Raw genomic sequence first — 25,392 nt, 5'->3', positions numbered from 1 at the left:
ATCCTCTCATATTGCTGCAACATATACTGCTGCCACCCAGTGGTTTACAAAAGTACATGTTTTGCAAATGTCCTTTCTGTCATGTATAAAATAGTTGACGGAAAAGATATGTATTACACAAGGAATATCTACACAATTTAGCACAACATTATAACCGCTTGAATGAAAAAAAGAATGTAGTCCAATTAAACATAGGAGAATATACATTGTCAATTCATGTGGTTTTTATTTTGGAAAATTAAGTCTCAAAATGTCACAAGAGGGAAGGGTACAGTGAGCAGTTCAAAGGAGTACATGAGGTTCATCATTAGAATCAGCTCCACAGCAGCATCAGGAGACCCATTCAACATGGTTAGAACTGGTTCAAGTAAAACAAGCACTGACATTTCAACCAATGTTAGTGGTCAAGCTGAAAGGAGGCCAGGAAAGTTACACAACTTATCTGTAAGCGTAGCTGTTAAGAACATCCAAACCAATAAAAGAAATAAATAAATAGAAAAGGTTAATCAACTAAAATGTGGAGAAACTGAAAATACTAGTGAGAAATATTAATGTGGTTCAAAAACATTGCAAAATCCTAATGCTTGCTGTGCATTACCAGCAGTTAAAATACATTTTAAAAACAACACAAAACACTTAAAGCATGTTTAACACTATTGAACAAAAATTACATGGCAACTGAACAACATCATAACACAGTAGGGAAAACAATCTTTGAGAACACAATGGATAAAACAGTCTGAGTTAACATGATAAAGGATAACAAAATGCATACAGCAGGTTTGCGATAGCTATTTTCACACAGTAATCAAGCACCCAAACACACACTAACGAATGGCTGAGTCTTGCCATAATGTGACAACAGGCTACAATGAGGAAAAAAACAAACTGATGAAATCCATGTTTCTTCAACTCACTAGTACTTAAACACACTGACACAACTGAGATAACAGAAAAGTTTTAAATCAGAACGGATTATGTGTGTGGATTATTATAAAATCCTCACTAAAGGCAAAGGTCAAAGAGAAACTATTCAATCATTCTCTCATGATCTAAGGAACTTACAAAGGTTACTGTAATAAACAACATTAAGTCTGCGGTCCATTGGTAATCTATACGTGAAAATTACTTAAGTTGGCTCAGTTACACAAGTTTATAAATAGTTCTACCTCATTAACTACTTATCCTTTCTAAAATCTAATGACTAAGATCCCAGCATTCTGGGCAAACAGAAATACTAACACTGAATAAACTACATCACCACTTCTTCAATGTATACCTGTTTTCCACTTACATCAGCACAAATGAGATCAACCATTAAGTGTATATCAGCATCACCACCTCACTGCAGTTCAGACAGGGAGGACTTGGGGTATAATAGTTGACACCAATGGGTACATAAGACAGACCCACACATCACTAGCCTAGCACTGCTCTAAAGGGCCAAGTTCATTATTATTAACATTGAACACTGATTTTCTATCCTGAATCAACAACAATGCCACACCACTATAAGTACTTGTGGACAGGAGGGCAGGAGACTGGGTGCTTCACAGCAGTGTGGCAGGAATTCTGAGGAGTTTCAGTGCAATCCCTACTGGCAAGTATGTTTGGCTCTGTATATTTTCAAAATAGCCATAGCTGTATTGTTTTTTTTGCCCTTAAGATGAAACCAAAAGTTTTTTTGAGTTTTGTGGAATATGGCAAAAAAATCACGAGCATGCACACCATTTTTTTCTTTTTCGTAGAAGTCCCCAAAAATACGCAATACTGAAAACATGGTTTCACACGTGCCCTGGGCTGATCACAAGTACTTAGAAGGTAAGAACTCATAGTTGATTTGGAGCAGGGTTGTCGAGACAAAGTGAAAACTAGAGAAAGGTGCATAAATGTTGGAGTATGAAATTCTGCATAGTGGGGTGGGGGGCTCAGGGATTCAGGCCTGGCTGTGCAGCAGAGGACACATGCAGGAGAGGAACATACGGGGTCACAAGGTTAGACTGACTACGAAAGAACCATTAACAAACTCAAATCAAGGCTAGGGGCAGGACCTCAGAGGTTTAAAAGTGGGTACACCTGTTCCTCCTATCATACATGAGTTTTGGAACTTCCAGCTGTTAAGCTCTAGCTGAATCTGAGCTGTATAAAAGTGGCCTTAGCTTGGGGCTGATGGTCATGTGATGTATTCTATTGTGAAGCTGTCGAGTTCAGGGCGACGTTTTCCCTCTGTGCCGGTCAGGTCGTGTGTGTGTTCTCCTGTCAGGTGTGTGTGTGTTCTCCTGTCAGGTGTGTGTATGGTCATGGTCCGTGGGGTGTGCCTGAGTGTCTGCAGGGGTGCACAAATCTACATGTACCAGTGTTATCTGTCTACACTACTACATTGTGTGATGGACTATAGGAAAGCGCTTGGATTGGCTCTGGGGTCCTTCTGGTTCCTGTAGCGCACTGCCAGCCACACCCCCAGGATCTAAAAGACAACGATTGAGGTTAATGTTGTTGCTCTCAATAAGACCACCAAGATTTCACAAAAATGCAAAGTTTGTCACCATAGAGGAAATGCTGGTCATTGGACTGGACTGGACAATGGTCCGTGCAGGTCAGAAAGTCTTACCTCTGTGAAGCTGAAGAAGAGCCCCACCCCTCCCAGGATCTTCAGGGCCTCCGTGGCGTGTTGCAGCATCATGTCTCCGCAGGTCGAGCAGTTTTTACTGGCTTTGCATGGCTGCAAGGGGACAAAGACAGACAAGGTATGAATCTCAGGCTAGTCACAAGTCTCCTGTCATCCACAACTGGGCAGCACGCTCCAGAGGCCAGGAGAGATGGAGCATGTCACCTCTGGATCCCATTATTACTGAATCACAAAGCCATATGTCCCTTCCGGAAGACGGGATATGTTTGAACACTATAGCAACCATGCAACCAGTAAACCCCATATCCCATCCTTACAGCAGTGCAGTTGGCCATGTCTTTTTCAAACTGGGCCCGGCTGGCGGTGGTGTTGAGCAGCCCGCAGCAGTCCAGCTGGCCCTCCAGGTCTACCTTGGTCGTGTTGTTCAGCAGGCCCCAGGTGGAGCTCAGAAGCTTCTCCTGCAGAGGAACATCATGGATAGAGGACAGAGAGAGGTGGACCCAGAAAGGAACAGACACAGGTTAAATAAAAGGTAAAAAAAAGAAAAGAATTGAGAATGTGTCAGATCGGTCGATATATTCACCAATTTGTCTAAAAGGTATAAAAACATTTGCTACCAATAATCTGGGGGGTTATAATAGGACACGGAAGGCAGCAAGGAATCAAAACCAGATTCCCACCTGTTGTCCTTGGTTCATTGCCAGGCAGGAGCAGGACACCCCAAACTGGACAAGAAAGACCATGAAGAGTATGACCATGTACTGAGAGAGCCCAGAGTCAAGGAGGCAATACAAGTCTTATCGCACTACACAGTAAAATGGTGAGTTGGATGTGGCTGTGTATTACAGGCAGATTTCACTGATCGTACTTACCATATAGGAAACTATTTACCAAAGTAGGGCAATGAAAATACTTGGGACTGCATTTCCAGTGGTCCCCCATGAGACCAAACCTACAAGTACATTCAGGGACTGAATCAGTCAACCAGGGCGTCAAGGATACGAAAAAGAGCATCACTTGGTGGTGGTGGATGGCCCCTATGAGTCCTACGATGGCGATGAGAAGCAGGAACACTCCCACAGCGATTACCCCTCCGATAATGTGGATGCTGGACACGATGCCAAACTCCTTTCCCCATGCTGCCACCCCGATGAGCAGCAGCCCCACCAGCTGAAGGGAGCACAGACCAATTAACAGGAGAGGGAGCCAGGAATACAATCCTAATTGCCTCTGGTCTATTTACTATCTAAGAAAGCATTGCCACAGCGCAGTTAGCACTAAGATGATTGAAGAATGGAAAGAAGCACACAATATGGGACAAGGGATAAGTGTGCATCTGCTAATCTTGACCACCAGGCCTGCAAACAGAGGCAATGTTCAGAAACGCCAAACTAAAGTAACTGCACAAACAGTAGAGGCAGTGTGCTAAATACATGGGTGAGGTAACAGGGGTAAATGTATCGAGGTAAGTGCATTAACAACAGACAACAGCACACATTATACAGCTAGCGGATGCTAATGAGATAACTGAGCTGCCTCGCCGGCAACAGTAAACACCATCACCTGGTGGCAGCTATCACACTCGACCTTTCTGTTTAGAGTCACACGTGTCCATGATGATTCAGAGGTCGAGGGAGATAACAGCAACCTGTGTCAAGATAATTTCTAACATAGCTAGGCTATCTAGCATAGGAGCTATGTCTAGCGCCATGTCTAGCTAGGTAAACGATCTAGTTAGCTAGGCTACTGTACAGTACAATACAACATGCTATAAATTGTCTGGATAGCTAGCTAGTTAACTAGATCTAGCTATTGAGCTAGCTGATGTTAGCTACCTCTGATTAAAAGACAAATATTACCAGTACATTCGTCAATGTATTACGTAGGCTTGTTGAATCAAAGATCAAACTATACGTTACACCAATAATTTAGCTAGCAGTAATTTTCACAAAACAATAGCTGACCAGTTACTGTAGCGTGCTAGCCAACGTTTAGTGGTTAGCTGCTAGCATGATGATCCATTTTGTACACTCACCATGTAAACCACATTTAAGGAACAAAGCGCATTTTTAGAGCAGGTAAATCCGCCACAGACCATGTTCAGATATTCGAACACCTAAATCAGTTCAAGGCTGACGCAGAGACTTTTCTTTAGCAAGCAGTTGTTTCCAGGCTTGACAGAGCTGTTGTTGATCATCACCAGCAGTTCATCACCGGGTTCAGCCACAGGGAGGGGGTGTAGCTGATGACGTGCGAGCATGACACTATTATGTCCGCTCAATTTTTTTTCTTGGTTGATTTGCCTAAAAGGGGGCCGCTGACAGCCTGTGATTAAATGATAGTTGTTTTTTCTCCACATTTGAATCGAATATGAATGACTCACAGCAGGGGTATTAAGATAATGAATATATTTAGCCATTTCCTACAGGAATGAAGGAAAGAGAAGGGGAGGGAGGGATGACCGAGTGGATAGAGAGAGTGAATGAGTGGATGTCAGAGGAGGAGCAGAGAGGACAACGGTTTATAGAAACATGACTGGGGGATGATAATAATAACCATAAACATAAGCTTGTGAATGTCCTCTGCAAGGAACAAGATCGCCATGTAGTTGACAATGTCACAGACAGTATTGGTCCAACAGTGCATGCACTCATATACTTCACACTAGGTTCATGTAGTTTGAGAAACAAATGAGGGACTGTGGGAAATTATTACTAAACTCTAAGAGACTCAAAGTGAGCAGTGTGAAATAAGGAAGTGAGTTCAAAGTCAACAGAGGAAACTGAGACACTGCAGTGAGATGAGTTTTGGCTTCTTGTGGTCTTGTGCACACAGCACCTTTCTCTTGGACTAATTCACACATGTGCGTTCATGCATTTGTGTATTTTTAACTGTTTGGACGGGGAACAGAAAAACCTGAAGTTCAAATGGGCTGAAAAGAGTACTTTTTTGTTGATCAGTTCATAACAATCTGTATTTGTCAAGATGAATAGCTTCGGTAAATCAGCATTTTCAAATGCAATCAAAGCAGAGGTCAAGAGGCACCAGTCTGTCCAGAATACTATCAACAGACTCTTTAAGCAGTTTGAGAGGGTTGAAGATCCACAGCTGCGTTCCGGTCTCAAAGTTTACCTTCATAGCATCCAAGGTAAGTTACTTTCTCACTGAAGAAGATGCTTGGATTCTGGGTTTGGAATTCAACATTTTGTTCAATCATTCCAGTGATGTTGTTTAGGCACATAGTTGTTCATTGTAATGCAACTTGAAGTGAAAATTATCTGTTTACTTGAAGGCCTTTCTGCACAGCTCCATTTCAGCTTAGCTGCTAATGAGTAAGAACGAGGATGAGCTTTTGACTCTTAGTTCCTTTCATTCGTTGTTTCAGTGAAGCCATGCAATTTATTTCAATTTACATTTTTCACAACATTTCCTGTTTTCAAGCATCAATTGCTGAATTTGATTAACTTTTTACTGTAGACTCCCGAAGTTGATATCAGAGTTGAGCACTGTGAGAATGTTCACACTGATAGGATCGTTCACACAGCTTCCTGTGTTGAGGTTTCACTAAGGTGAAAGAGTCCCTACAGTTTTGTCAGTTAAACATTTTCTTTCGAATTCCAGTTGAAGTCCTGCTGAAGCCCTGGCATGCAGTCATGCGTGTGTAAGCTTCACCCACAACACTGGTAGCAACCAATCATGGCATCATTGTGGCTATCACCATGGCAGCAGCATGGAGCACGGTGATGTGGCCTACTTCCTGTCTGCCACTCCACCGTTACCCTCAAAGCCACATCCCTTGAGACAAACAGTTGCTGCCTTGCCGGAGAATTTGAAACACATTTCGTCATTTCCTTCCAACTCCCGATCACCTTCCATTTTAGTTTCTTTCTCATCTGAACAAGGAATTATTATTACACCGGCATGATCACTTAATTCTTTTCCTCCATTTCCTGAATGTATCAATGAAAAGTCATCTTAAGCGTGTGGTGTGAAGTGTGTTATTGCAGGGGTTGAACTGCCTGACAGGTGGGGGATCACAACATATACAGGGGCATTGCTTTCTCTTCACTTCCTGAGGTGTGGAAGGCTGATGTGCTTGGTAGCCAGTGTGCCAAAATAAGGTGGAATAAACAGTGTGGAGATGGGGAAGGAACAGTCCTCCAGAGTGCAGAATGAAGTGCCATTTGAATTGCAATCAGTCTCCTTGCGGTTCTGTTTGCTGCAGCATGCCAACAGAGTGGGGGATTGAGATGAAAAGAGAGATGAAAGAGGGGTTAGAGGGGGGGGGGTGGCTCAGAGCAAAGAAGAAATGAAAAATCACCCAGCATGACCGCTGCCCTCTGTCAGTGTCCATCTGACGGTGTGTGTGTGTGTGTGTGTGTGTGTGTGTGTGCGTGTGTGTGTGCGTGTGTGTGTGTGTGTGTGTGTGTGTGTGTGTGAAAGTGCCAGTGTACCTATGTGTGCATGTGTGTACACGTACAGCAAGCAGGACAGAGAAATAAGGAAGAGAGCATGTGTCTGATAATCTTTGCCTCAAGGAAACCTGATTCTTCATATCAAATCTGGGGGTGTCTCCATCAGATTAATTAGATCCGGCGTGAAACAGCACAGCAAGCTTCACACACACTCGTACGTACATGCTCCAACACGTGAGGGCATATAGAAGATGGATCTAAAATACAAGCAAAAGGGCTTTTGTGTTGAGAAAACCAGTCTAAACACAATGTAAAAAAATTGTGTTTTATAAAATGTTCCCTTCCACTGTACTGTGCTGGTTTTAAACCGCTACAAAGGATTTAGGAAATAGATCTTCAGTCCAAAAATATACCATGATGTGGGTGGTAGATTTTCTGAGGATTCTGTGACTGTGTTCCCCTGAGCTAAATGCTGTCAGGTTACTTTGTATTTGATGTGAGTGGTTATTGGCTTCTGGGTGACTGTGAGAGGAGGGGAGGAAGGAGGGGGGAGTCGGTGGGCGGGTGGGCGTTTTGGTGTCAGATGGGGCTATGAGGGCTTCCAAACATTCTACCTTTTACCACACACCAGAGCATTGATTTAAACAGCAACAGAGCACAAAATAAGTATTTCCATGCTTATGAACAATATATTTTCAGAACAGATTGTTTTCACTCTCTCCCGACACCTTTCAAATAAGGTTGAAGTCTCATTGATATCCAATATGTTTGCGTCTTCTGACCACACTGCTCTATCACAATGTGTGCCTGGGCTCACCCCCTTCAGCTAATGAACACATACTGTAGCAGGCAATAGATGACAGATCAATAAGATCACAGGAGATATCTCTCTCTCTCTCCCTACCAAACACACGTTCTCTCACACACACACACACACACACACACTCGCCATAAAATGCAGTGACGGTAGAAAGGTGGGGGAGCAGGCGAGAGAGAAGGACAGTGGCTGCCACCAGATCTAGGAAGATTGTAACACCTTAGTAACAAGCTAGCTCAGCATCTCAGTGGAAAGGGGAGGAAGAGGGGTGTGTTTTGACAAGCTGAACACTGACTGTAAAGATGGATGCTAGTCACCACAGCTGTATAGAAAGAACAGACAAGACAGGGTATAAAAAATAACCTGCACATTTTCCCCTCCCTTTCCCCCCACGCCTTTGTTCTATGTCACTGTCCCTTTTGATTAACCCTGCTCATCCCTCTTTCATTGCTCTCTCTCCATCACTGATCTTTTCTCTTCCGGCGCCCACTCGTTCACAGGTTCAGCTTGTCTCTCTCTTCTTCCCCACCAGCCTCTCCTCCACGGCTCACCGCCTCCCCTTTTACAAGAGGGAGGGGAGATCGAGGGAGGGAGAGAGAGAGGGAGGGAGGGAGGGAGGGAGGGAGGGAGGGAGGGAGGGAGGGAGGGAGGGGGAGAAGGATGGAGGGAGGAGGGGAGCAATAAAGAGCAGACACAGCGCTCGCTATGCCTTCTCAGTGAGAGAGAGAGAGAGAGAGAGAGAGAGAGAGAGAGAGAGAGAGAGAGGGAAGGAGGGAGCCTGAAAAAGAGAGAGGGATAGAGGAGAAGCTGAGTTTTCCTGCGCTGTCTGGTCTGTTTGCGTGAGGAGGGGCAGCTGCAGGAGATACAGGGGAGGCTGTATCAGCGTGTGCGCTGGCACTGGCTGATTATTGGCTTTGCACTCGCTGAACCTGCGCGCCTCGCTCCCTATCGGATGGATTTGGAGGCAGAGAGTCGTTGGGGGGAGGGCTCTCTTAACAGCCGGGCTCTGTTGACATGCTCAGTGCGTGACACGCTTGTCTGACACGCTTGGAGGACACGAGGTGGCGAGAGAGGCGTGATGGCCAGACACTCCCACTGCGACTCGGGCAGCCATCTCCAGATCACCGAGCGTCTCCTTCTCTGCCGGCCTTCTCCCCTGACCAGAGCTGTTCACTGTCCTCCACATTTCCACTTCGCCGCACCCGCTGACAGAAGACAAGACGCCGCTGTCACATCAAACGCCTGGCCCTCGATCGCCGGGAACCTCTGATCTGGACTGCAGAGCTTGGAGACGGCGTTAGTCTACACAGAGGACTTTTGAATTTGGAGATGTTGCGTTTTAAATGGACCTAATGTTCTAGATTGCTGGTTGGAGAAGGGGCTATGTATTGTTGTAATTCCTCTGCTTCGTTTTGAGCCAGTGAAGATGAACAGCTACAACAGGAGCCCAGGCAGCAGCCCTGCAGAAATAAGGTCAAGTGAATGATTGCCGAGGTATCAGACAAGACACCACGAGGAAGTCTCAGTTAAGTACATGTTATCAGATGTTGCCATTTTGGAGGAATGGATTTAAATATTCCGATCTTTACGGGGAATCTTCCCCTTTTTTTAGACGAATGACAGACCTCTCATATTTTAAATAGAGCAAACGGGAGGCGGCTATGAAGCTAACGTCAGCTCTGTTTTGCATTCTGAGGGAAAGCATTTCTCCTCCACCAAGTTTGTCCAATCTGTCCAACCGCCGTGCTCGCTTGACAGTCCGTCTCTAAAAAGCTGCGGTTGAACTGAAAGTTGCTGATGTCTCTCTGACTGGTTTCATTTGTCTATGGTGAGTCGTCTGAAGCCTGATCCCATGAGTGGAACCGGCACGCTGCAACAACGCACCACCTACCTCATCTCCCTCACCCTGGTCAAGAGAGAGCCTGTGGAGGAGGATGGAGGACAGCCCATCCCCCGAGACAGAGGAGCCGGGGCTGGGGTGGGACCTGGAGCCGCTGGGGGGGCAGGCGGGCACCAGGGACAGCCCTCCAGATCCCAGTTCCATCCGGGGACCGCTGGGTTTGTGGAGCAAGAAGGATGTGGTGAGCCCGAGGACAGCGAGGGGAAATCTCTCTGTTCCTTGAAAGACAGTGTGCCAGGCGTGGGTGGTGAGCTCACCGTAGGGAGTGAGAAATTACTGTTCACTGGGAATCTTATCCCCCCGACCGCTGTTGAGAGCGTGAAGTTGCAGTCTCCTGAAGGAGTAGATAAAGAGGAGATAGAGGAAACCTTATGGGGCGTCTCAGAAGAAAGAACACGCATCACGGCCATGACAGGACACACCCCATCAGTCTCTGTGGACCCGGGGCCTCCCCAGACCCCGACACGGAGCAGCATCCCTGTACGAGCGGGCCAGCCCCCCGCAACCCTCCTGAAGGCCCACAGCAGTGCCGTCAGCCGCCGGGACACCAAGGAGCGCAGCCCCACTTCATCCCAGAGCCTGGACCGCAATGAGGGTCGAGTCCAAACCCGCTCCCCAGGCCCCTGCAGGGCCTCCTGGGCCGAGAGTGAGGGAAGGTCCAGGACACGGATCGGGAGGGATGAGGTCGGATCTCAGGAGGCGGGGACGCGAGCCGGGGGACGAGATCATCCCAGGAAAGACAGGCTGAAGACGGGTTCAGCATCTCTACCTGGCCCCGTCAGCCTGGTCCCCAAGCCCCCGCGCAAAGGCAAGAGCTGCACCCTGGACAACAGTGACCTGAACAGCCTGACAGAGGATCTGAGCATGGGGAGGGAGAGCCAGACCCAGCAGGGCCAAGCTCAGCGGACCTCTGCCAAAGACAGGAAGATGTTGAAGTTCATCAGTGGGATTTTCACCAAGAGCAGCTCGACGTCCTCGGGGTCCTCTACGGCTCCTCCTGTCTATAGCATACAGAGAGAGTCCAGTGAGGAGGAAGGTAGGGCACGTTTACACACACACACACACACTTTTTTCTCTCTTGTTTTCACAGCCTGTTAAAGGCGGTGGTCTGCTGTTAATTGAGGTGATGATGAAACTACTACTGCACGCAGAAGTCAAAGACAGACCGACCAGGGACACACTTCCATTTCATTTCATACCGTTCCTATCTTTATCTCATGCAGGGGCATGCATGTTAAGTTGTGGTGTTAAAACAGGGTGGCTATACAAAGAGCCACGCACAGAACAGATTTACAATCAAAGGTCGGTCACGTGTCTGCAAGGGGGGCTTTTACTGAACACCATGTGTGACTGCTAAATGACGATAGATGGAGTCCTTTGATCTGGAGGGGCTGACAATAGCATCATCTTGGCCAGTCTTAATCTAATTCCTCTCAGAGCGGGGGAGGATTTCACGCTGCTGGAGGGGTAATCTCCCACCAGCCCACGCCCTGTGTGTTTAACGCTCTCATAATGATCCTAATGGTCGGAGCTGCGGAACTGGCGACGACATACGCGCTGGGATCAGAAATATGTGGCGGCTTCTGCTCCAGTCCTATTGGTTGAGCTTGTTTCTGTCGCCAGGAAAACCGGAGCAATTTTTGGAGGGAAACAAATCAGACAATCCAGAAGCTGGCTACACCCACTTCAGGAGAAGCACAGTCAGGCAGTCCCTCAGCCAATCCCCCCCCTTAATCCTGTCTTTGATGTTACACCCACAGCCTGCTCCCATACACACATCGATCTGACTGAAGCATCATCTCTCCTTTTCTCTACCCTCACTTTCCAACATTTTAGCTTCCCAAAGCGCCAGTTTGATACGCTATGCATAGGATGTATATGTATCTGATTTGGATGTGAGCACTTTGAGAAGTTCCAGAAAGACTGGTGATTAAGACGAGAATAAGGGAACACAACATTCTAAATGTGAAGGACACACCCAGTGACCATGTCTTTTGTTTGGTGTTTTTATTTATCTTTGATCGTCAGTGTTGTAACTACTTGGTTGTAGATGATTCTGAAAGAGCATATTCAGAGGAATCACTGAGAGATTCCTACCACGAGGCTTTAGACCACTTCCTACACTAACGAATGGTAGTCCTAATACAATGTGTTTCTCAGGGTTTTCAAGCTGCCGACGTGTGCGTGTGTGTGTGTGTGTCCGCGTGCGTGCGTGCTGTGTATGCAAGTTGGTAGGCGTACATGATTACAGCGCCGGGCCGGTGAACAGGAATATGGAAACCGGGGCTGGATGGAAAGGGTTGCCATGACAACCAGCCGGGCTGCTGCGAGCCACTGTGGAGCCAGACTGAGGGGCCTTGTGATGATGAAACAGAGGAGGAGGAGGAGGAGATGTGGAGGGAGGGGAGGGAGGGAGGCAGCCTGTCATTCTGTTCCACATAGAATTGAGTCAAAAGACAAAATGGGCCCTTTGGAAGAAATAAAACGTGCTGTAAAATGGGGCAATCGTGATCACAGGCCAAGACGTCTGCTTGTATGCCGATAATGAGTCTAGTTGTTCATCAGCTGCCTTATTGTGAGAGGATGTTGAGGTGGCATAGGGATCATACTGTCTGACTACCTTGGCAAGGCCGATCCTCGTGCGCTCCAACACATGAAGAGACATCTGAATGAAGGTCTGTCCCTGAGCCAGATAGACCGTCTCTCTCTCTCTCCTCTCGTGTCAGGGGTCTCGTTTGAGAAGGTGGCCTGCTCACAGTGGCAGCTTGTGTCCAAGCTCTTTTCCTCATCTCACCCCCCCCCCCCCCCTCCCTCATTCTCATCCCATCTCATCGACGACCGTCTCTCTGCATCTCCGTGGCGTCGGGTGGGCTCGGGCGGTCTCCAAGACAGGCCTTAGTCATCTGACGTAGGGACACTCACCCGTGTTAATTCCGCAGTCCTCTCTCCATTTGGATTTCCTCTCCCCTCTTTCCTGCCCGCTTTCTCTTTCTCTCTTTCTTCTGGAGCCACAGCTGTAGGCAGGGAGTGTGTGAGTGGGAGAGTCACATCACATCGGGCGTACCACCTCTCTTGCCCAGCATGAACAGTGGGCACAGCTGTGTGTGACCCGGGCCAGTGTGTGTGTCTGTGTGTGTGTGTGACTGTCCCCCTGGATCATACTGAGCCTTGCCCCTCTGGATTCTGAGCCCTCTCTGTCCCTGGCGTTCACTCCTGATCACGTCTGCAAGCTGTCCCCCTCCCAGGGACGTGCCGCAGGGTCGGAGATCGCTCACTCACCGCTGTGCTCAGTCCTCTGAGTTGACGTGATCAAATCCAGACTATTGCAGTATTTCTATGGAGAAAAAGAGGATGTGCTCATGTTCTGCTTGTGTGAGTCAGTTCCCTGTTTGTGGGGACTCTCCCGTGCATCAGACAGAACGAGGCCTTATGATCCTCTCCAACCTCCAGTTGACTGGCAGCTCCTCCTTCCACTGGGTGCTCTGGGGGTCATTACATAATTCATGTTTGGCCTCCTCTGGTGAGTAGGGGAGTGGATAGCCCGGCTGGACCCCAGTAGAACCCCTTGTTGTTACTGAAAGGTTATCTTCATTAAGGCTGCCTGTTATGGCCAGAACGAGTGTTCAACAGCTGGATGTGTCCCTCTCAGACGATGACAGCGACTGTCGTTCCTGCCACGATCCACAGGGTCTCACTTCATCTTTCTCCCCTCTCTCCTTTTTCTCTCTCTCTCTCTCTCTCTCTCTCTCTCTCTCTCTCTCTCTCTCTCTCTCTCTCTCTCTCTCTCTCTCTCTCTCTCTCTCTCTCTCTCTCTCTCTCCTTCCCTCGTTCCTCTCTCCCTCTACAGCGGCGATTGCCAACAGTCAGGAGTGGACCCTGACTCGCTCCATCCCAGAGCTGCGTCTGGTAAGACCCACCTCCCTCTTCCTCCATCCCTTCTCTCCCGGGAGAGCCAAAGGTCAAACGTTAACTCCCTCTTCTGAAACCATGCAGGGGGTGCTGGGGAGTCTGCGCAGTGGCAAGTCGGCACTGGTGCACAGATACATCACCGGCAGCTACCTTCCGCATGAGAAACCCGACGGTAAACACACTCGACACGGCTGCATTCTCGTCGGCCCCTCGCCTGTGTCGTGACCTGTGTGTCTGTCATCTCCAGGTGGGAAGTACAAGAAGGAAGTGCTGGTGGACGGGCAAAGTCATCTGTTACTGGTCAGGGAGGAGGCGGGGCCTCCTGACGCCCAGGTGAGTGACAGGTGATGTCATTACAGGGTGCTGATGGTCCCTTTGATTTACGGCCATGTGCAGCCATGTGCAGCCCTGTGCAACGTGAACTGGAACAGTAAATCCAGATTGAAGGCCAAGAAGGCGTGTGCATGTCTGTGTGTGTGTGTGTGTGTGTGTGTGCGTGTCTGTGCGTGTGTTTATGTCGGTGTCTCTTGTCTTTTCCGAGTCCAGTTCAGTAGCTGGGTGGATGCGATCATCTTGGTGTTCAGCCTGGAGAACGAGGCCAGCTTCCAGGAGGTCTACCAGTTTTTCAGCCAGCTGAACACACATCGCAGCACAGCCGACATCCCGCTCATCGTGGTGGGCACCCAAGGTAGAGGAAGGAGACATGGAAACATCACAAGCAGCTAGATTTCCTATCCAGGAATACAGAAGACAATCCTAAATGCTCAGCTCATTCTCTATGCTTTATCTTCTACTGGCTACTACTAGACAGTAGGGTTGGTCTGGACTATCTGCTCTGAAGTCTCTACCATACTGGACAGCATGTGATTGTTTTAACCTGGGACCCCTGTTCTTCTTTTTGACAGACAAGATCAGCAGTACCAACCCTCGTGTGATTGAGGACATCCGAGCCAGGAAGCTGTGTGTGGACGTCCGGCACTCTGTGTTCTATGAGACGTGCGCCACGTATGGGCTCAATGTGGACCGGGTCTTTGCTGAGGGTGAGGAACGGCCATCAGGATATTCTAGCTATTCTGAGGGAGAAAGGGAAACAATACTATATTTAATCTGTGGTAGGAATAAGGGGTAGAAGCAAAAGTCACTTTATTGACTGGCCTGATAAGACATTTCACAGTCTTGGCTGGTCTAACAGAATGTTATGTAAACAGGTAGGAGTGTTTCTGATTGGTCTGAGCAGTCTCTCTCCCCTCTCCTCTTAGCTGCCCAGAGGATGGTGGCTCAGAGGAAGCAGGCAGCCCTCCTGGCCTCCTGCAAGTCCCTGCCCAACTCCCCCAGCCACTCCGGGCTCTCCACCCCAGGCTCAGCCTCCTTCCCTGGGCAGGTAGCTGGACAACAAGCTTCATATCTAGAAATCACCATCACACATTTTCACTCACATTGTGACGATTATCTATCAAAAACCAACCTCTTTTTACCTGTTTGAACTCATTTTGAGTCGCCAATCACCCCACTTTTCTTCATTCTGTCCGTCTCCATCCCGCCCCCCCCCCACCCCCCCCCACCACACCACCTCCAAATGCCCCCAGACCATTAACGGATGCCAGAGTAATGACTACCCCTCCTCACTGCCCTCCACCCCGGTGGTTGGTCACAAAGAGCTCCGGGGCGGGGCGGGGGGAGAGGGGGGCAGCGGTGGGGCCTCGGGCTCCCTGAGAAACATCCCTCGCAGGCGCACCTCTCTGTTCGCGGTCAGTCGCCACTCAGATTCACCTACCATCATTAAGAGAACGATTCTCGCCATCTCCCTCATCTCACCTCATTGTCTCATTTTTGCCCTTCACCGACCGTCACACCTTCCACTTTAACGACCACATGAAACCCCTCCCAGAACCGGCGTGGCAGCGACACAGAGAAGAGAGCAGCTGACCCCAGGGGGGATGTGGCTAGTGGACGGGCCATCAAACAGGTGAGTCTGCTGTGACCCTCCACACTGTCCCCACGCACAGCACCCAGGTCTACACCTTCATACACACTGCTTCTGATGTGGGCCTGTTTATGTATTTATTGGTGGATTTAGTTCCCCCTCCCCTGCCCCCTGCCCATTACAACGGCAGATTGCTACTGTGTACAATTTGAAGATGTTATTTTTTTCAAACATTGCTCATCACTGATTGGCTCTCAGGCAGAGCTCCTCCAGAGCAGACAGAGGTTTCACTGTGTGTGTGTGTGTGAGAGAGAGAGAGAGAGAGAGAGAGAGAGAGAGAGAGAGAGAGAGAGAGAGGGGGAGAGGGAGAGAGAGAGAGAGAGAGAGAGAGAGAGAGAGAGAGAGAGAGAGAGAGAGAGAGAGAGCAGAGAGAGAGAGAGAGATGAGAGAGAGAGAGAGAGAGAGAGAGAGAGAGAGAGAGAGAGGGGGCTGAGCGTAGGCATGTGTGTTGCTGTTCACCCCTGTCCTCTGGGCCTCCTCTGGGACAGAGTATCCTGTGGAAGCGGAGTGGCAGCTCTCTGAACAAGGAGTGGAAGAAGAAGTACGTCACGCTGTTGAACAACGGTACCCTCCGCTACCACTCCAGCTTCAACGTGAGTCACCCCACCACCAGCCCCACGGCAGGGTCACAAAGGCCCCTTTCATTCTCTGCTGGAGAGACCTCGCTCTTATCAAGGCTTCAGTGCTGTTTTAGTAGACTAGAAATAGAGGAAGTTCACCTTCTTGATATAGCAAAAAAAAAAAAAAAAAGATTGCTAAGTCAATGAATGGAACACAAAGAAGGAAATGCCCTTTTGTCATGTCTTGTGTTGGGGGATGTCTTGTAATACATGGTGCTGCCTACCCGGGTGCAGGACTACATGCAGAATGCCCATGGTAAGGAGATTGACCTGCTGCGTGTCACAGTGAAGGTTCCAGGGAAACGCCCACCCAGAGCTGTCACCCCTGCTGGACCCGCCCCTGGCGTTAACGGGGTGGTCAAAGATGGATCAGCCGGCACCAGCACCAGCACCACAGCAGGTGAAGTAGCATGTACACAGTGCACTGAAGACTGGTTAGAAGATCACTGGAGCTGGCCATCCCTTCACTAAAGGGAGCTGAGTTTATGAACAGTGTAAACAGCCTCTAACCTCAATTCTCTCTCTCTCTCTCTCTCTCTCTCTCTCTCTCTCTCTCTCTCTCTCTCTCTCTCTCTCTCTCTCAACACTCTCTCTCTCTTTATTATCCCCCTCCATTCCGTCCTCCCTCTCTCAGGCCCCCTGTCGGCTGATGAAGGTGCGGGGGCCCTGTCCCCCCAGGGAGAGAGAGGTGTCCAACGCTGTCCCTCCTCTCTTTCCAACAAGGCATTCAGTGTCGGTACGTTAACAAACATGGTTTCTTGTTCTTTATCTTTCCCCCACAATAAATGTCACACATCACTCTATGTCAACGTTTGGATTCTTTGCTCTCAGTGGTCGGTAACCTTGTGGTTTATGTGATATGAAACACATCTTAGATGCTCTTGAGGGGTCACCCAATCCCCCTTTTGCAAAAGACCCTGGTCAGTCCTCACCGATGAGTGACCGAAAGAGGAAAGGAAGGAAGAAGAGCATGAACCAGAAAGGAGACAGCGCTTTGGGTCAGGCAGAAGGTGAGGCACAAGGGCTTGAGACTGACCATGATCCAGTACTTTAATACTTGACCCTTCTGACTTGCTGCTTTTCTCCCTGTTGCTTGGGTAGGGTACAGTATTGCTCTCGAAATCAACTCTTCATCAAATAATCCGTTCTTTCCGCAGCCTTCACTAGAACGGCTCTCAATTGTCTTCTTTTTTTGTGTCTCTCTTTGTCTTCTCTCTTCCGCTTCCCTGGGCTTATCTTTCCCTCTGCAGCCAAGCGCAAAATGTGGAAGTTAAAGAGCTTTGGTAGCTTAAGAAACATTAATAAGACAGGTAACTAGAACAATGAGAACGAAACCGCTTCTTTTCTTCTTTTCGATTGTCTAGCCGCCTGTTCCCTTTTCTCTCTTCCCTCGTCATTTAGACTGCACTGTGCTCATGTGTCTGCTGTCAACATTACAACGTCAATTTGTCCTTTTTCTGCCTCATGTACACATTATTTGCATGCTCATTTCAACGTCTCTGTCAAACCATCTCTTGTGCTGTACAACCATACCCTTGGTGAGAAGTATGTATATGGTATACTGGAATACATACTGATTGTATTGTGAAATTGTATGTCTTTAACTGTGACACTCTTGTGGACGCTCATATTAAACAGCCATCCCAAGCCTGTGTCCATCTCAGGAGGGCTTACATGCCTGTTGCTGCCATGTCTTTGCAGAGGAGGAGAATGCAGACTTCATCATTGTGTCCAGCTCGGGGCAGACCTGGCACTTTGAGGCCCAGAGTCTGAGGAGAGGGAGGCCTGGGTGGCTGCCATCGAGAGCCAGATCCTGGCCAGTCTGCAGTCCTGTGAGAGTGGCAGGAACAAGGTGAGGCCTGGGGAAATCCCCACTAAATCACTATGGCTGGTTGTTACAGGGTTAGTAAATGTGTGTGTGTGTGTGTGTGTGTGTGTCACAGGCACAGAGGAGCAGTCAGAGCGAGGCGGTAGCCCTGCAGGCGATCCGCAACGCCAAGGGGAACAACCTCTGTGTGGACTGTGAAGCTCCCAGTGGGTGTCTAGATTTGACCTTCTGTTGACCCTTCCTGCCTAGTCTAAGATCAGCTTTTCGATAGATACTTCCCCATCAGACATGAAATCAACAAAACAACCAAGTTGACCATGGATCAACAACACATGAGAATGTGTTCATTCCAAACCGTCCTGTTCTCTTATGTGTGTGTGTCTCTATCCTGACCTACCTGTCCCACAGACCCGACCTGGGCCAGTCTCAATCTGGGGGCACTGATCTGCATCGAGTGTTCAGGGATCCACCGTAACCTGGGGACCCACCTCTCCCGGGTCCGCTCGCTTGACCTGGACGACTGGCCCGGCGAGCTCACACAGGTCCTGGCTGCCATCGGCAACCACATGGCCAACAGCATCTGGGAGAGCTGCACCCAGGGCAGGCAAAAGCCCACGCCAAACGCCACAAGGTGGGTGTTATAGAGGAGTAAAAGGTCAATTGTGGAGTTTTTCTTTATTATGAATGCTCATGCAGCTCTGGTATCTGTAGAAAAGACTGGATGAGCAGTAGTTCGTTATTTTAAATGTTTGAGCGTTTGCACAGACTTTCCACTTAAGATTGCTCTTTAAAGGAAGCTCTTTTAAGCCAGTTAAATTAGTCAGCCAGCTAAATTACCAAGAGGTTCAGGAAATGAATTAAAGCAGTGATATGCAAAATGATAATATGCTTTGGTTACCACCCTGTGTGTGTGTGTGTGTGTCCATGTCTGTTACCCTAGAGAGGAGAGAGAGTCGTGGATCAGGGCCAAATATGAACAGCGGGTGTTTGTGGCACCCCTGCCAGCCCCAGGTTTGGGCCTGGAGGAAGATAGCGTACCAGTAAGGCTGCTCTCCGCAGTGACAGAGAGGGACCTGCCCAGGCTCCTCCTGCTCCTTGCACACAGCAGCAAGGAGCAGATAAACCTCCAGCCCACCGGGGGGCCCTCCACATCCCGCGCGGCCCTGCACGCTGCCTGCCACCTGGGGGACGTGGTCATGACTCAGCTGCTGGTCTGGGTGAGTGTCTGCTCAGAACGTGGGGGAACATGAGAGGAGGCATTCATTAGCACTTATACTGTAAGCAACAGATGTCAGATGGCATAATGGGAATGGTTATACATTCTGTTTATGCTAATCAGTGGTTTGTGTGGGGTGAACTGTTCTCTTTCTATCTCTATCGCTCTTTCTTTCTCCTCTCTCTCTCTCTCTCTCTCTCTCTCTCTCTCTCTCTCTCTCTCTCTCTCTCTCTCTCTCTCTCTCTCTCTCTCTCTCTCTCTCTCTCTATCTCTCTCTATCTCTCTCTCTCTGTCTCTCTCTCTCTCTGTCACTGTCTCCTTGTAGTATGGGAGTGATGTGACAGCAAGGGACCCACAAGGTCAGACAGCATTGGCTCTGGCCAGAAAGACTGGGAGTAAAGAATGTGCAGACATTCTGCTGCAACACGGCTGTCCCAACGAAGTGTCCCCGACCACTGCCACCCCCGGTCTCTCCCGCAGATCAAGCACTGCCAGTCTGGGGCGTACCAACTCCAGGAGAAACTTCTCCTAGCTCTGAGGGGGATTTCTGCGGTAGCACACAAGGGCTGGATGCACAGTGTGAAACAATAAGATCATTTCAGTCCATGGATGAACTTGTGTCTGTGGTGAGGATAAAAAGCAAACAATAAGGAGAATACAGACTGTACAACATATCAACAATCAAAAGCAATGTTGACTATTTACGCAAAATGTTGCTGACGTCATTGTTTGTTGAAACTCATTTTGTTTTTCTTCATGCCTGGTCTAATAGAAGTTTTTCTGTCAACGAACATTTCAGATAGATGAACTGCCACATGACTTTAGCTTTCTGTTTCACTCCTTCTAAAGAAGTGCAATACTCCAGTCATTCCTTTAGATAGCTAAAGATTAATTAACATTTTAAAAGACCTCTGAAAGGGATGAGGGACAGTGAGTTGTGAATAAACAGTCAAGCCAGTAAGGAGACTGTAGCAAGAGAATAAAGTACATTGAGAGGGCATAGCTTTTTGGTTGTTTTTTTGTAGCGACTGGGCCAAAATGTTAAAAAATCTGTATGTCAGTAACCATGAGCTGTTTCTGTACTTTTACACCATAGGTCAGTATTGATTGTTTTGCAGTAATTACAAAAAATTCTACATAGAATAGAAAGTCGAACATCACTTCAGATGTCCCTAAATGTATTGAATTCACTTGTAATGATACAATATCTTCCTCTATTCATTATTGTGTTCTACGTTTACTGCTGGTTATGGACATAATATTTGCCATACAGGGTAAAACTCCCAAAATTCAAAATGAAACAGTTTGTAAAGAAACGATTTCTAGCAAATTATTTTTTTGCCATTTTCTAGTTTTCCAAACATCTGTGTTTTGATTCATGGTCCTGGTATTTATCAAAGACACAGAGCCTATTACATCTGTGTCCATGGTGATGGCACACCATTCATACTATGGGCAGCAGCTAAACATTACTGGACTACAAGTTTTGTTATTTTATAGTGCCAAATACATGAAGGCAGCTGTAACAGTACCATACTGCACACAAAGTAAAATATGTTTGAGCAAAATAAGCCTTTAATAAGACATTTTCATGTTAAAGTGGTGTTTCATTATTACTTTGTATGTGTAACGTCTATCAATCAAAGAAATACTTAAATTACCTGAATAAAGGAACTTTTATATGTTGTCTCTCGGCCGTTTTGTTTGTACCTGACTGAAAGCATGTTCTAATATCTAAACACAACTAGTCCTGGACATGCATATGCAACGGACGCAGAATAGTCTTCCAGACCCTTGGGGGCGGTATGCCAGATACCTGCCTTACATTCCTTTGACAGACGTCAGAAGTCTGCGACCACGACAGGCATAGTAGGCGGAACGGACCCGTTGTTTCGCAAATGATCGAATATTTATAATTGCATGGGTAAGTAATCAATATGGAAACGTTATACTAGACATACTTATGCAACAAGAGTTGTCCAGTATAAACAACATTTTCCGTGAAGACTTAGCGACCGGACATATCAAAGTGTCTAGCTAGCCACCTGATCAAGTGTAGTTAGGTGTCGAATGCTCTCAGATTTAAGAACACCAACGATACTTTTCATGACGAACTAATCAACGTTTTGTAAACGTTTAACCATGTTTAGCAAACCCCTAATGATTTTCCACACCACAGCTTTGCAATGTCCTTATCTTGCTCCCTATTTTGCAGCGTCTACTAACTTGGCTTTAAGCTTGTCAGTAAAATCGTAGTGGAACCTCTACTACTACTACTGATAAACTATTATCAAACTGAATTGGTGGGTTTCACAATCCGCGAATGAGCTTGCTTTTCTGCAAAGAATTTCAGCTGACGTGACAAGCATATAGAAGTCCACTAATTGGCTGTTGCCTTACTTTACAGACTAACTGTTGCTAATATATATATTTGCTGATGTTCTTCCCTGGTTGCCTCTCCTAGTTGGCCCCTGGGCCGCATGTCACTACCGTGCCAGAGATGAGGATCCGGCTGCAGGCTCCCGGCCACGCCGCCGGTCTCCTCTCGGAGCTCAACCGCTGTCGCCAGGCCCGTCTGTACTGCGACGTGCTCCTACAGGTGGGCGGGCGCTCGTTCGCCGCTCACCGTGCCGTGCTGGCCTGTGGCGGGGCGCACTTCCGCAGCCTGTTCTCCCGCGGCCAGATGGGAGCCTCAGGAGGCCCCGGCACAGGCCCCGCCTCCGCTGACTCCTCCTACTCCCTGGACTTTGTGTCGCCGACCAACTTGGAGAAGGTGCTGACGTTCATCTACACGGGGGAGATCCTGACGGACCTGATAGACGTGGGCGTGCTGTACGAGCTGGCCGTGAGGCTGGGGGTGAGGGAGCTGGTGAGGGCGTGCCACAACACCTTCCCCGACCTGCAGGGCTCGGCCTCGGCAGAATGCGCGGCGGAGCGTCAGGGGGACGTGGAGCCTGACGCGGCGGGGGCCGTGGTGGCGTCGGGCTCTGTGTGCTCCTCGTCTGCCGCCTCCTGCTCCTCCTTGTCCTCGTCCGTGGGACCGTCGGGGGCCCCCACTCCTGCCGCGCCCTCCCCTCTGGCCCAGGGCAGGGGGAGCAGGGCCAGCCGTGGTCACAGCACTCCCCTGCCAGTGGCCCTCAAGGCTGAGGACATGCATTCTCACCTGGGCTATGGGCAGATGGCCGACGGGGTCGGTCATCTCGCTGGGGACCAGGTTGGACTAGCCAGCCACAACCACCAGACTGAGGGGGCTCCCAAAGGTCCCGCCCTGCCGCTGAAGACTGAGGAGGGGGCAGCCTGTGAGGATGGGGAGGGACATACAGTCAGTGGGAGCAGAGCTGGATCTCTGCCCCTGGGCGTCTCTGAGCCCTGTGCCTTCCCCGACTCGTCAGCCCCCCTGGGGGCAGAGGCCGGCGACCCCGACCCCTCCTCCGCCTCCGGGGACCCCCTGGACAGCCTGCAGGTGGGGGCGGTGGAGGGCGGGGTGGCGGTGGGAAACGACGGAGGCCTCATCTTCGGGGGGGAAGTGGAGGACCAGGAAGAGGAGGAGAGGGGGGCGGGACAGGGGGACGGGAGCGACGTGGCGGAGCGGTGGAGGCACCTGGACGGGGAGATCATCGAGCTGAGCGACGACGAGAACTACATGGAGGAGGAGGAGGACGAGGACGAGGACGAGGACGACCTGGTGTGTGTGGAGAACGGGGGGGCGGGAGGGGGGCCGGCCGCCGGCAGCCAGGGCTCCGTAACCACGGCGGCGTGCAAGACGTGCGGCGCGGTGCTGCGGGCCGACTCGGCCACGCTCCGCTCCCACGCCGAGTCCCACCACATCACGGAGACGGGCGCCTGCGGCGTGTGCGGCGCCCAGTTCCCGGACCGTGGCGCTGCCGTCACCCACGCTCTCTCCCACGTGGGCGTGCTGCTGTTCTCCTGCGACATGTGCCGGCTGCAGTTCTGCAGCCAGGCCAAGCTGCTGCGCCACCGGCGGCAGGCTGCGGCCAGCTACACCCACCCCCTGCCCTCCAGCACCACCCAGGGGCAGGGCCCGGAGGTGCAGTGTGTCATCTGCACCAAAACCATCACCAAGGACTTCCAGGTCAGAACTCTGCAGAGAGACTTCAATGTTGAATCTTGTTTCCAACAGAAATCTACCTTGGATATACCCATAAAAACCTTTTTATTGTTGTTTATATGATAACCCTTCATCTCGGAAATCTTAAGTGTGACCTCGATATCCCTGAAACTGGTTTGGCGTTGTTAATCGTACAACCCCTCGTCTCTGTCTCCTCTCCCAGGTCGTCAGAGACCACCTCGTGAGCCACGTCTGCTCTCAGTCCCTGACCTGTGGGGTGTGCCAGCAGCGCCTGCCCTCCCTGTGCTCCCTGCTGTGGCACGCCCTCAACCACCTGGCCCTGCCCGTCTACTCCTGCCTCCACTGCACCTGCAGCTTCCTGGAGCTCCCCCTGCTGGACAGGCACATGGCCCTGCATGCCGAGGAGGAGGCGGCGGGCGGCGGCGACCGGGAGCCCAGCAGGAGGCTGAAGGCTGCGGGGAGCGAGGGGGAGGAGGAGCTGCGCTGCTTCCTGTGTCCCCAGACCTTCCGCTCCTCCTCGGCCTTCCACTACCACCTGAGCTTGCACACCAGCGAGTCCCTGGGAGGGCAGGGCTGGCCGGGCAAGCGCAAAGCCGACCACGCCCTGGACTACCCCCCGCCCTCCTGCGCCTCCTCCTCCTCCCCCCTGGAGGCGGCTGGGAGCCTGGGGAAGCTGAGCAGCCTGGGTTTCGGCCTGGGGATGGGCTTCAACCTGTCGGACAAGCTGCTCCAGGGCGGCGGGGGCAGCTTCCCTTCGGGGCCGCTGAGCAACGGGAGCTCGGGGCTGGACGGGGCGGGCGGGTTGCCCCGGGGGAAGTGGTACCGCTGTCGTTTCTGCGGCAAGCGCTTTGCCCACTCGGGGGAGTTCACCTACCACCTCCGCATCCACACGGGGGAGAAGCCGTACCAGTGCAAGGTGTGCCTGCGCTTCTTCCGGGGCCGCTCCACCATGATCTGCCACCTGAAGACGCACGCGGGGGCCCTGATGTACCGCTGCACCGAGTGCGGCCTGTACTTCTCCACCCTCAAGCTGGTGTCCTCGCACATGGAGGCCCACAAGGACCACCTGCCGCCGGACTTCAACATCGAGCAGACGTTCATGTACAACGACCACTCCAAAGAAGCCCTGCCCACGCTGGACGCTTGATCGGCTACTACGGTTTCCTCTGCTGTGTGCCACGGCTGCCCGACTGTCTGCCTGTCTGTCTACTTGCCTGTCTGTCTGTCTACCTGCCTGTCTGTGTCTACCTGCCTTTCTGTCTGTCTGCCTGTCTGTCTTCTTTCTTTTTCTCGCTCCCTCTCTTTCCCCACCCCACCTCTGTCTCACTCTCTCTTTATCAGTGTCTAGTTGTGGACCATATTTATACACCTACACTTTTAGAATGTCTTTTTATTTTGTATTTTTGAAATTGCCTTTTTAATAGAAACACATTCCTGCTCCAGCATAGCAGAAGGGGAACAGTAAAACACCATGTACTTTGAGAATAGCTGTGCCACTTGGTGGCAGTCTATCCATTGTTCTACTTACAGTGTCTATAAACGGAGGGTGGGGGCGACAGGGTTGCAGTGCCTATTTCTTTTGAGGAAAGTTCGTTGTGGAATTGTTTCTAAAAGAACCATTTCGAGGAACCTCCACAGAGCGAGTCGGAGTCGACATGAGGTGTCCTATCCCCCCCCTCAGAACGTCACTGTTATTTCTCTGGTCCTGTAAAAGCTTTGTATCTTTATGTAAATAACGATTCTTCTTTTGTGTGTACAGGCTCTCAGAGTAGTAGGCTTTGGTACTGAAGACGAGGCCTTAATTGATCTGTTTCAGTAGCGATCACCCTAGGTATGTCTTCCTGGAAATGGTATAGTTCACTAGTAATTATGGTCATACTGTTTATAATGTCCCCAGTCATCAAAGTAGTTGAGAAAATGTTTGTACTGTGTGTGTTTGTAATGAAGCCATAGAGGTGAATGGTTTCAGATGGTACGTGCCATG

The 25,392-nt window shown here is 49.7% G+C and overlaps 3 protein-coding genes across 3 annotated transcripts; 2 read left to right on the top strand and 1 right to left on the bottom strand.

Annotated features, from left to right (window-relative positions):
* Positions 1-206: 206 nt before the first annotated feature.
* tspan31 (tetraspanin 31) lies at positions 207-4,850 on the bottom strand. Its single transcript, XM_062458762.1, has 6 exons — positions 4,665-4,850; positions 3,632-3,799; positions 3,310-3,390; positions 2,947-3,087; positions 2,612-2,722; positions 207-2,467 (listed from the first exon to the last, which is right to left on the bottom strand). Exons 1-6 carry the CDS (start codon positions 4,725-4,727, stop codon positions 2,393-2,395), a joined length of 639 nt encoding a protein of 212 aa, XP_062314746.1. The 5' UTR covers positions 4,728-4,850; the 3' UTR covers positions 207-2,392.
* Positions 4,851-5,456: 606 nt separating this feature from the next.
* Positions 5,457-21,005, top strand: agap2 (ArfGAP with GTPase domain, ankyrin repeat and PH domain 2). Its single transcript, XM_062458761.1, is given in 20 exon segments — positions 5,457-5,777; positions 13,609-13,667; positions 13,755-13,842; positions 13,918-14,003; positions 14,217-14,358; positions 14,576-14,710; positions 14,930-15,051; positions 15,257-15,418; positions 15,559-15,636; positions 16,143-16,247; positions 16,509-16,674; positions 16,909-17,010; positions 17,150-17,284; positions 17,525-17,584; positions 17,976-18,041; positions 18,044-18,126; positions 18,218-18,308; positions 18,511-18,733; positions 19,043-19,319; positions 19,644-21,005. Coding segments are annotated over 20 exon segments (2,550 nt in total). The 5' UTR covers positions 5,457-5,614; the 3' UTR covers positions 19,851-21,005.
* A 98-nt stretch (positions 21,006-21,103) lies between these two features.
* Positions 21,104-24,669, top strand: LOC134018646 (zinc finger and BTB domain-containing protein 39). The gene is made up of 3 exons (XM_062458759.1): positions 21,104-21,242; positions 21,783-23,411; positions 23,611-24,669. The coding sequence occupies exons 2-3, from the start codon at positions 21,819-21,821 to the stop codon at positions 24,553-24,555; spliced, it is 2,538 nt and encodes an 845-aa protein (XP_062314743.1). The 5' UTR covers positions 21,104-21,242; positions 21,783-21,818; the 3' UTR covers positions 24,556-24,669.
* Positions 24,670-25,392: the final 723 nt, after the last annotated feature.

The sequence above is a fragment of the Osmerus eperlanus genome, chromosome 4, assembly GCF_963692335.1.
Source record: "Osmerus eperlanus chromosome 4, fOsmEpe2.1, whole genome shotgun sequence".
In the NCBI taxonomy this organism is placed as follows: Eukaryota; Metazoa; Chordata; class Actinopteri; order Osmeriformes; family Osmeridae; genus Osmerus; species Osmerus eperlanus.
Note: the sequence above shows the minus strand (reverse complement) of the source record. Positions and strands in the feature narration are given on the sequence as shown.

What these genes read in the sequence shown, in the direction of transcription:
- tspan31 (XM_062458762.1), bottom strand. Translation starts at nt 4,727, where the DNA reads ATGGTCTGTGGCGGATTTACCTGCTCTAAAAATGCGCTTTGTTCCTTA. An exon ending in CCTTAAATGTGGTTTACATG is followed by an intron (nt 3,800 to 4,664) that starts GTGAGTGTACAA and finishes TGCTCCCTTCAG; the next exon opens with CTGGTGGGGCTGCTGCTCAT. An exon ending in ACATGGCCAACTGCACTGCT is followed by an intron (nt 2,723 to 2,946) that starts GTAAGGATGGGA and finishes GTCCCCTTGCAG; the next exon opens with CCATGCAAAGCCAGTAAAAA.
- LOC134018646 (XM_062458759.1), top strand. Translation starts at nt 21,819, where the DNA reads ATGAGGATCCGGCTGCAGGCTCCCGGCCACGCCGCCGGTCTCCTCTCG. An exon ending in CCATCACCAAGGACTTCCAG is followed by an intron (nt 23,412 to 23,610) that starts GTCAGAACTCTG and finishes CTCCTCTCCCAG; the next exon opens with GTCGTCAGAGACCACCTCGT.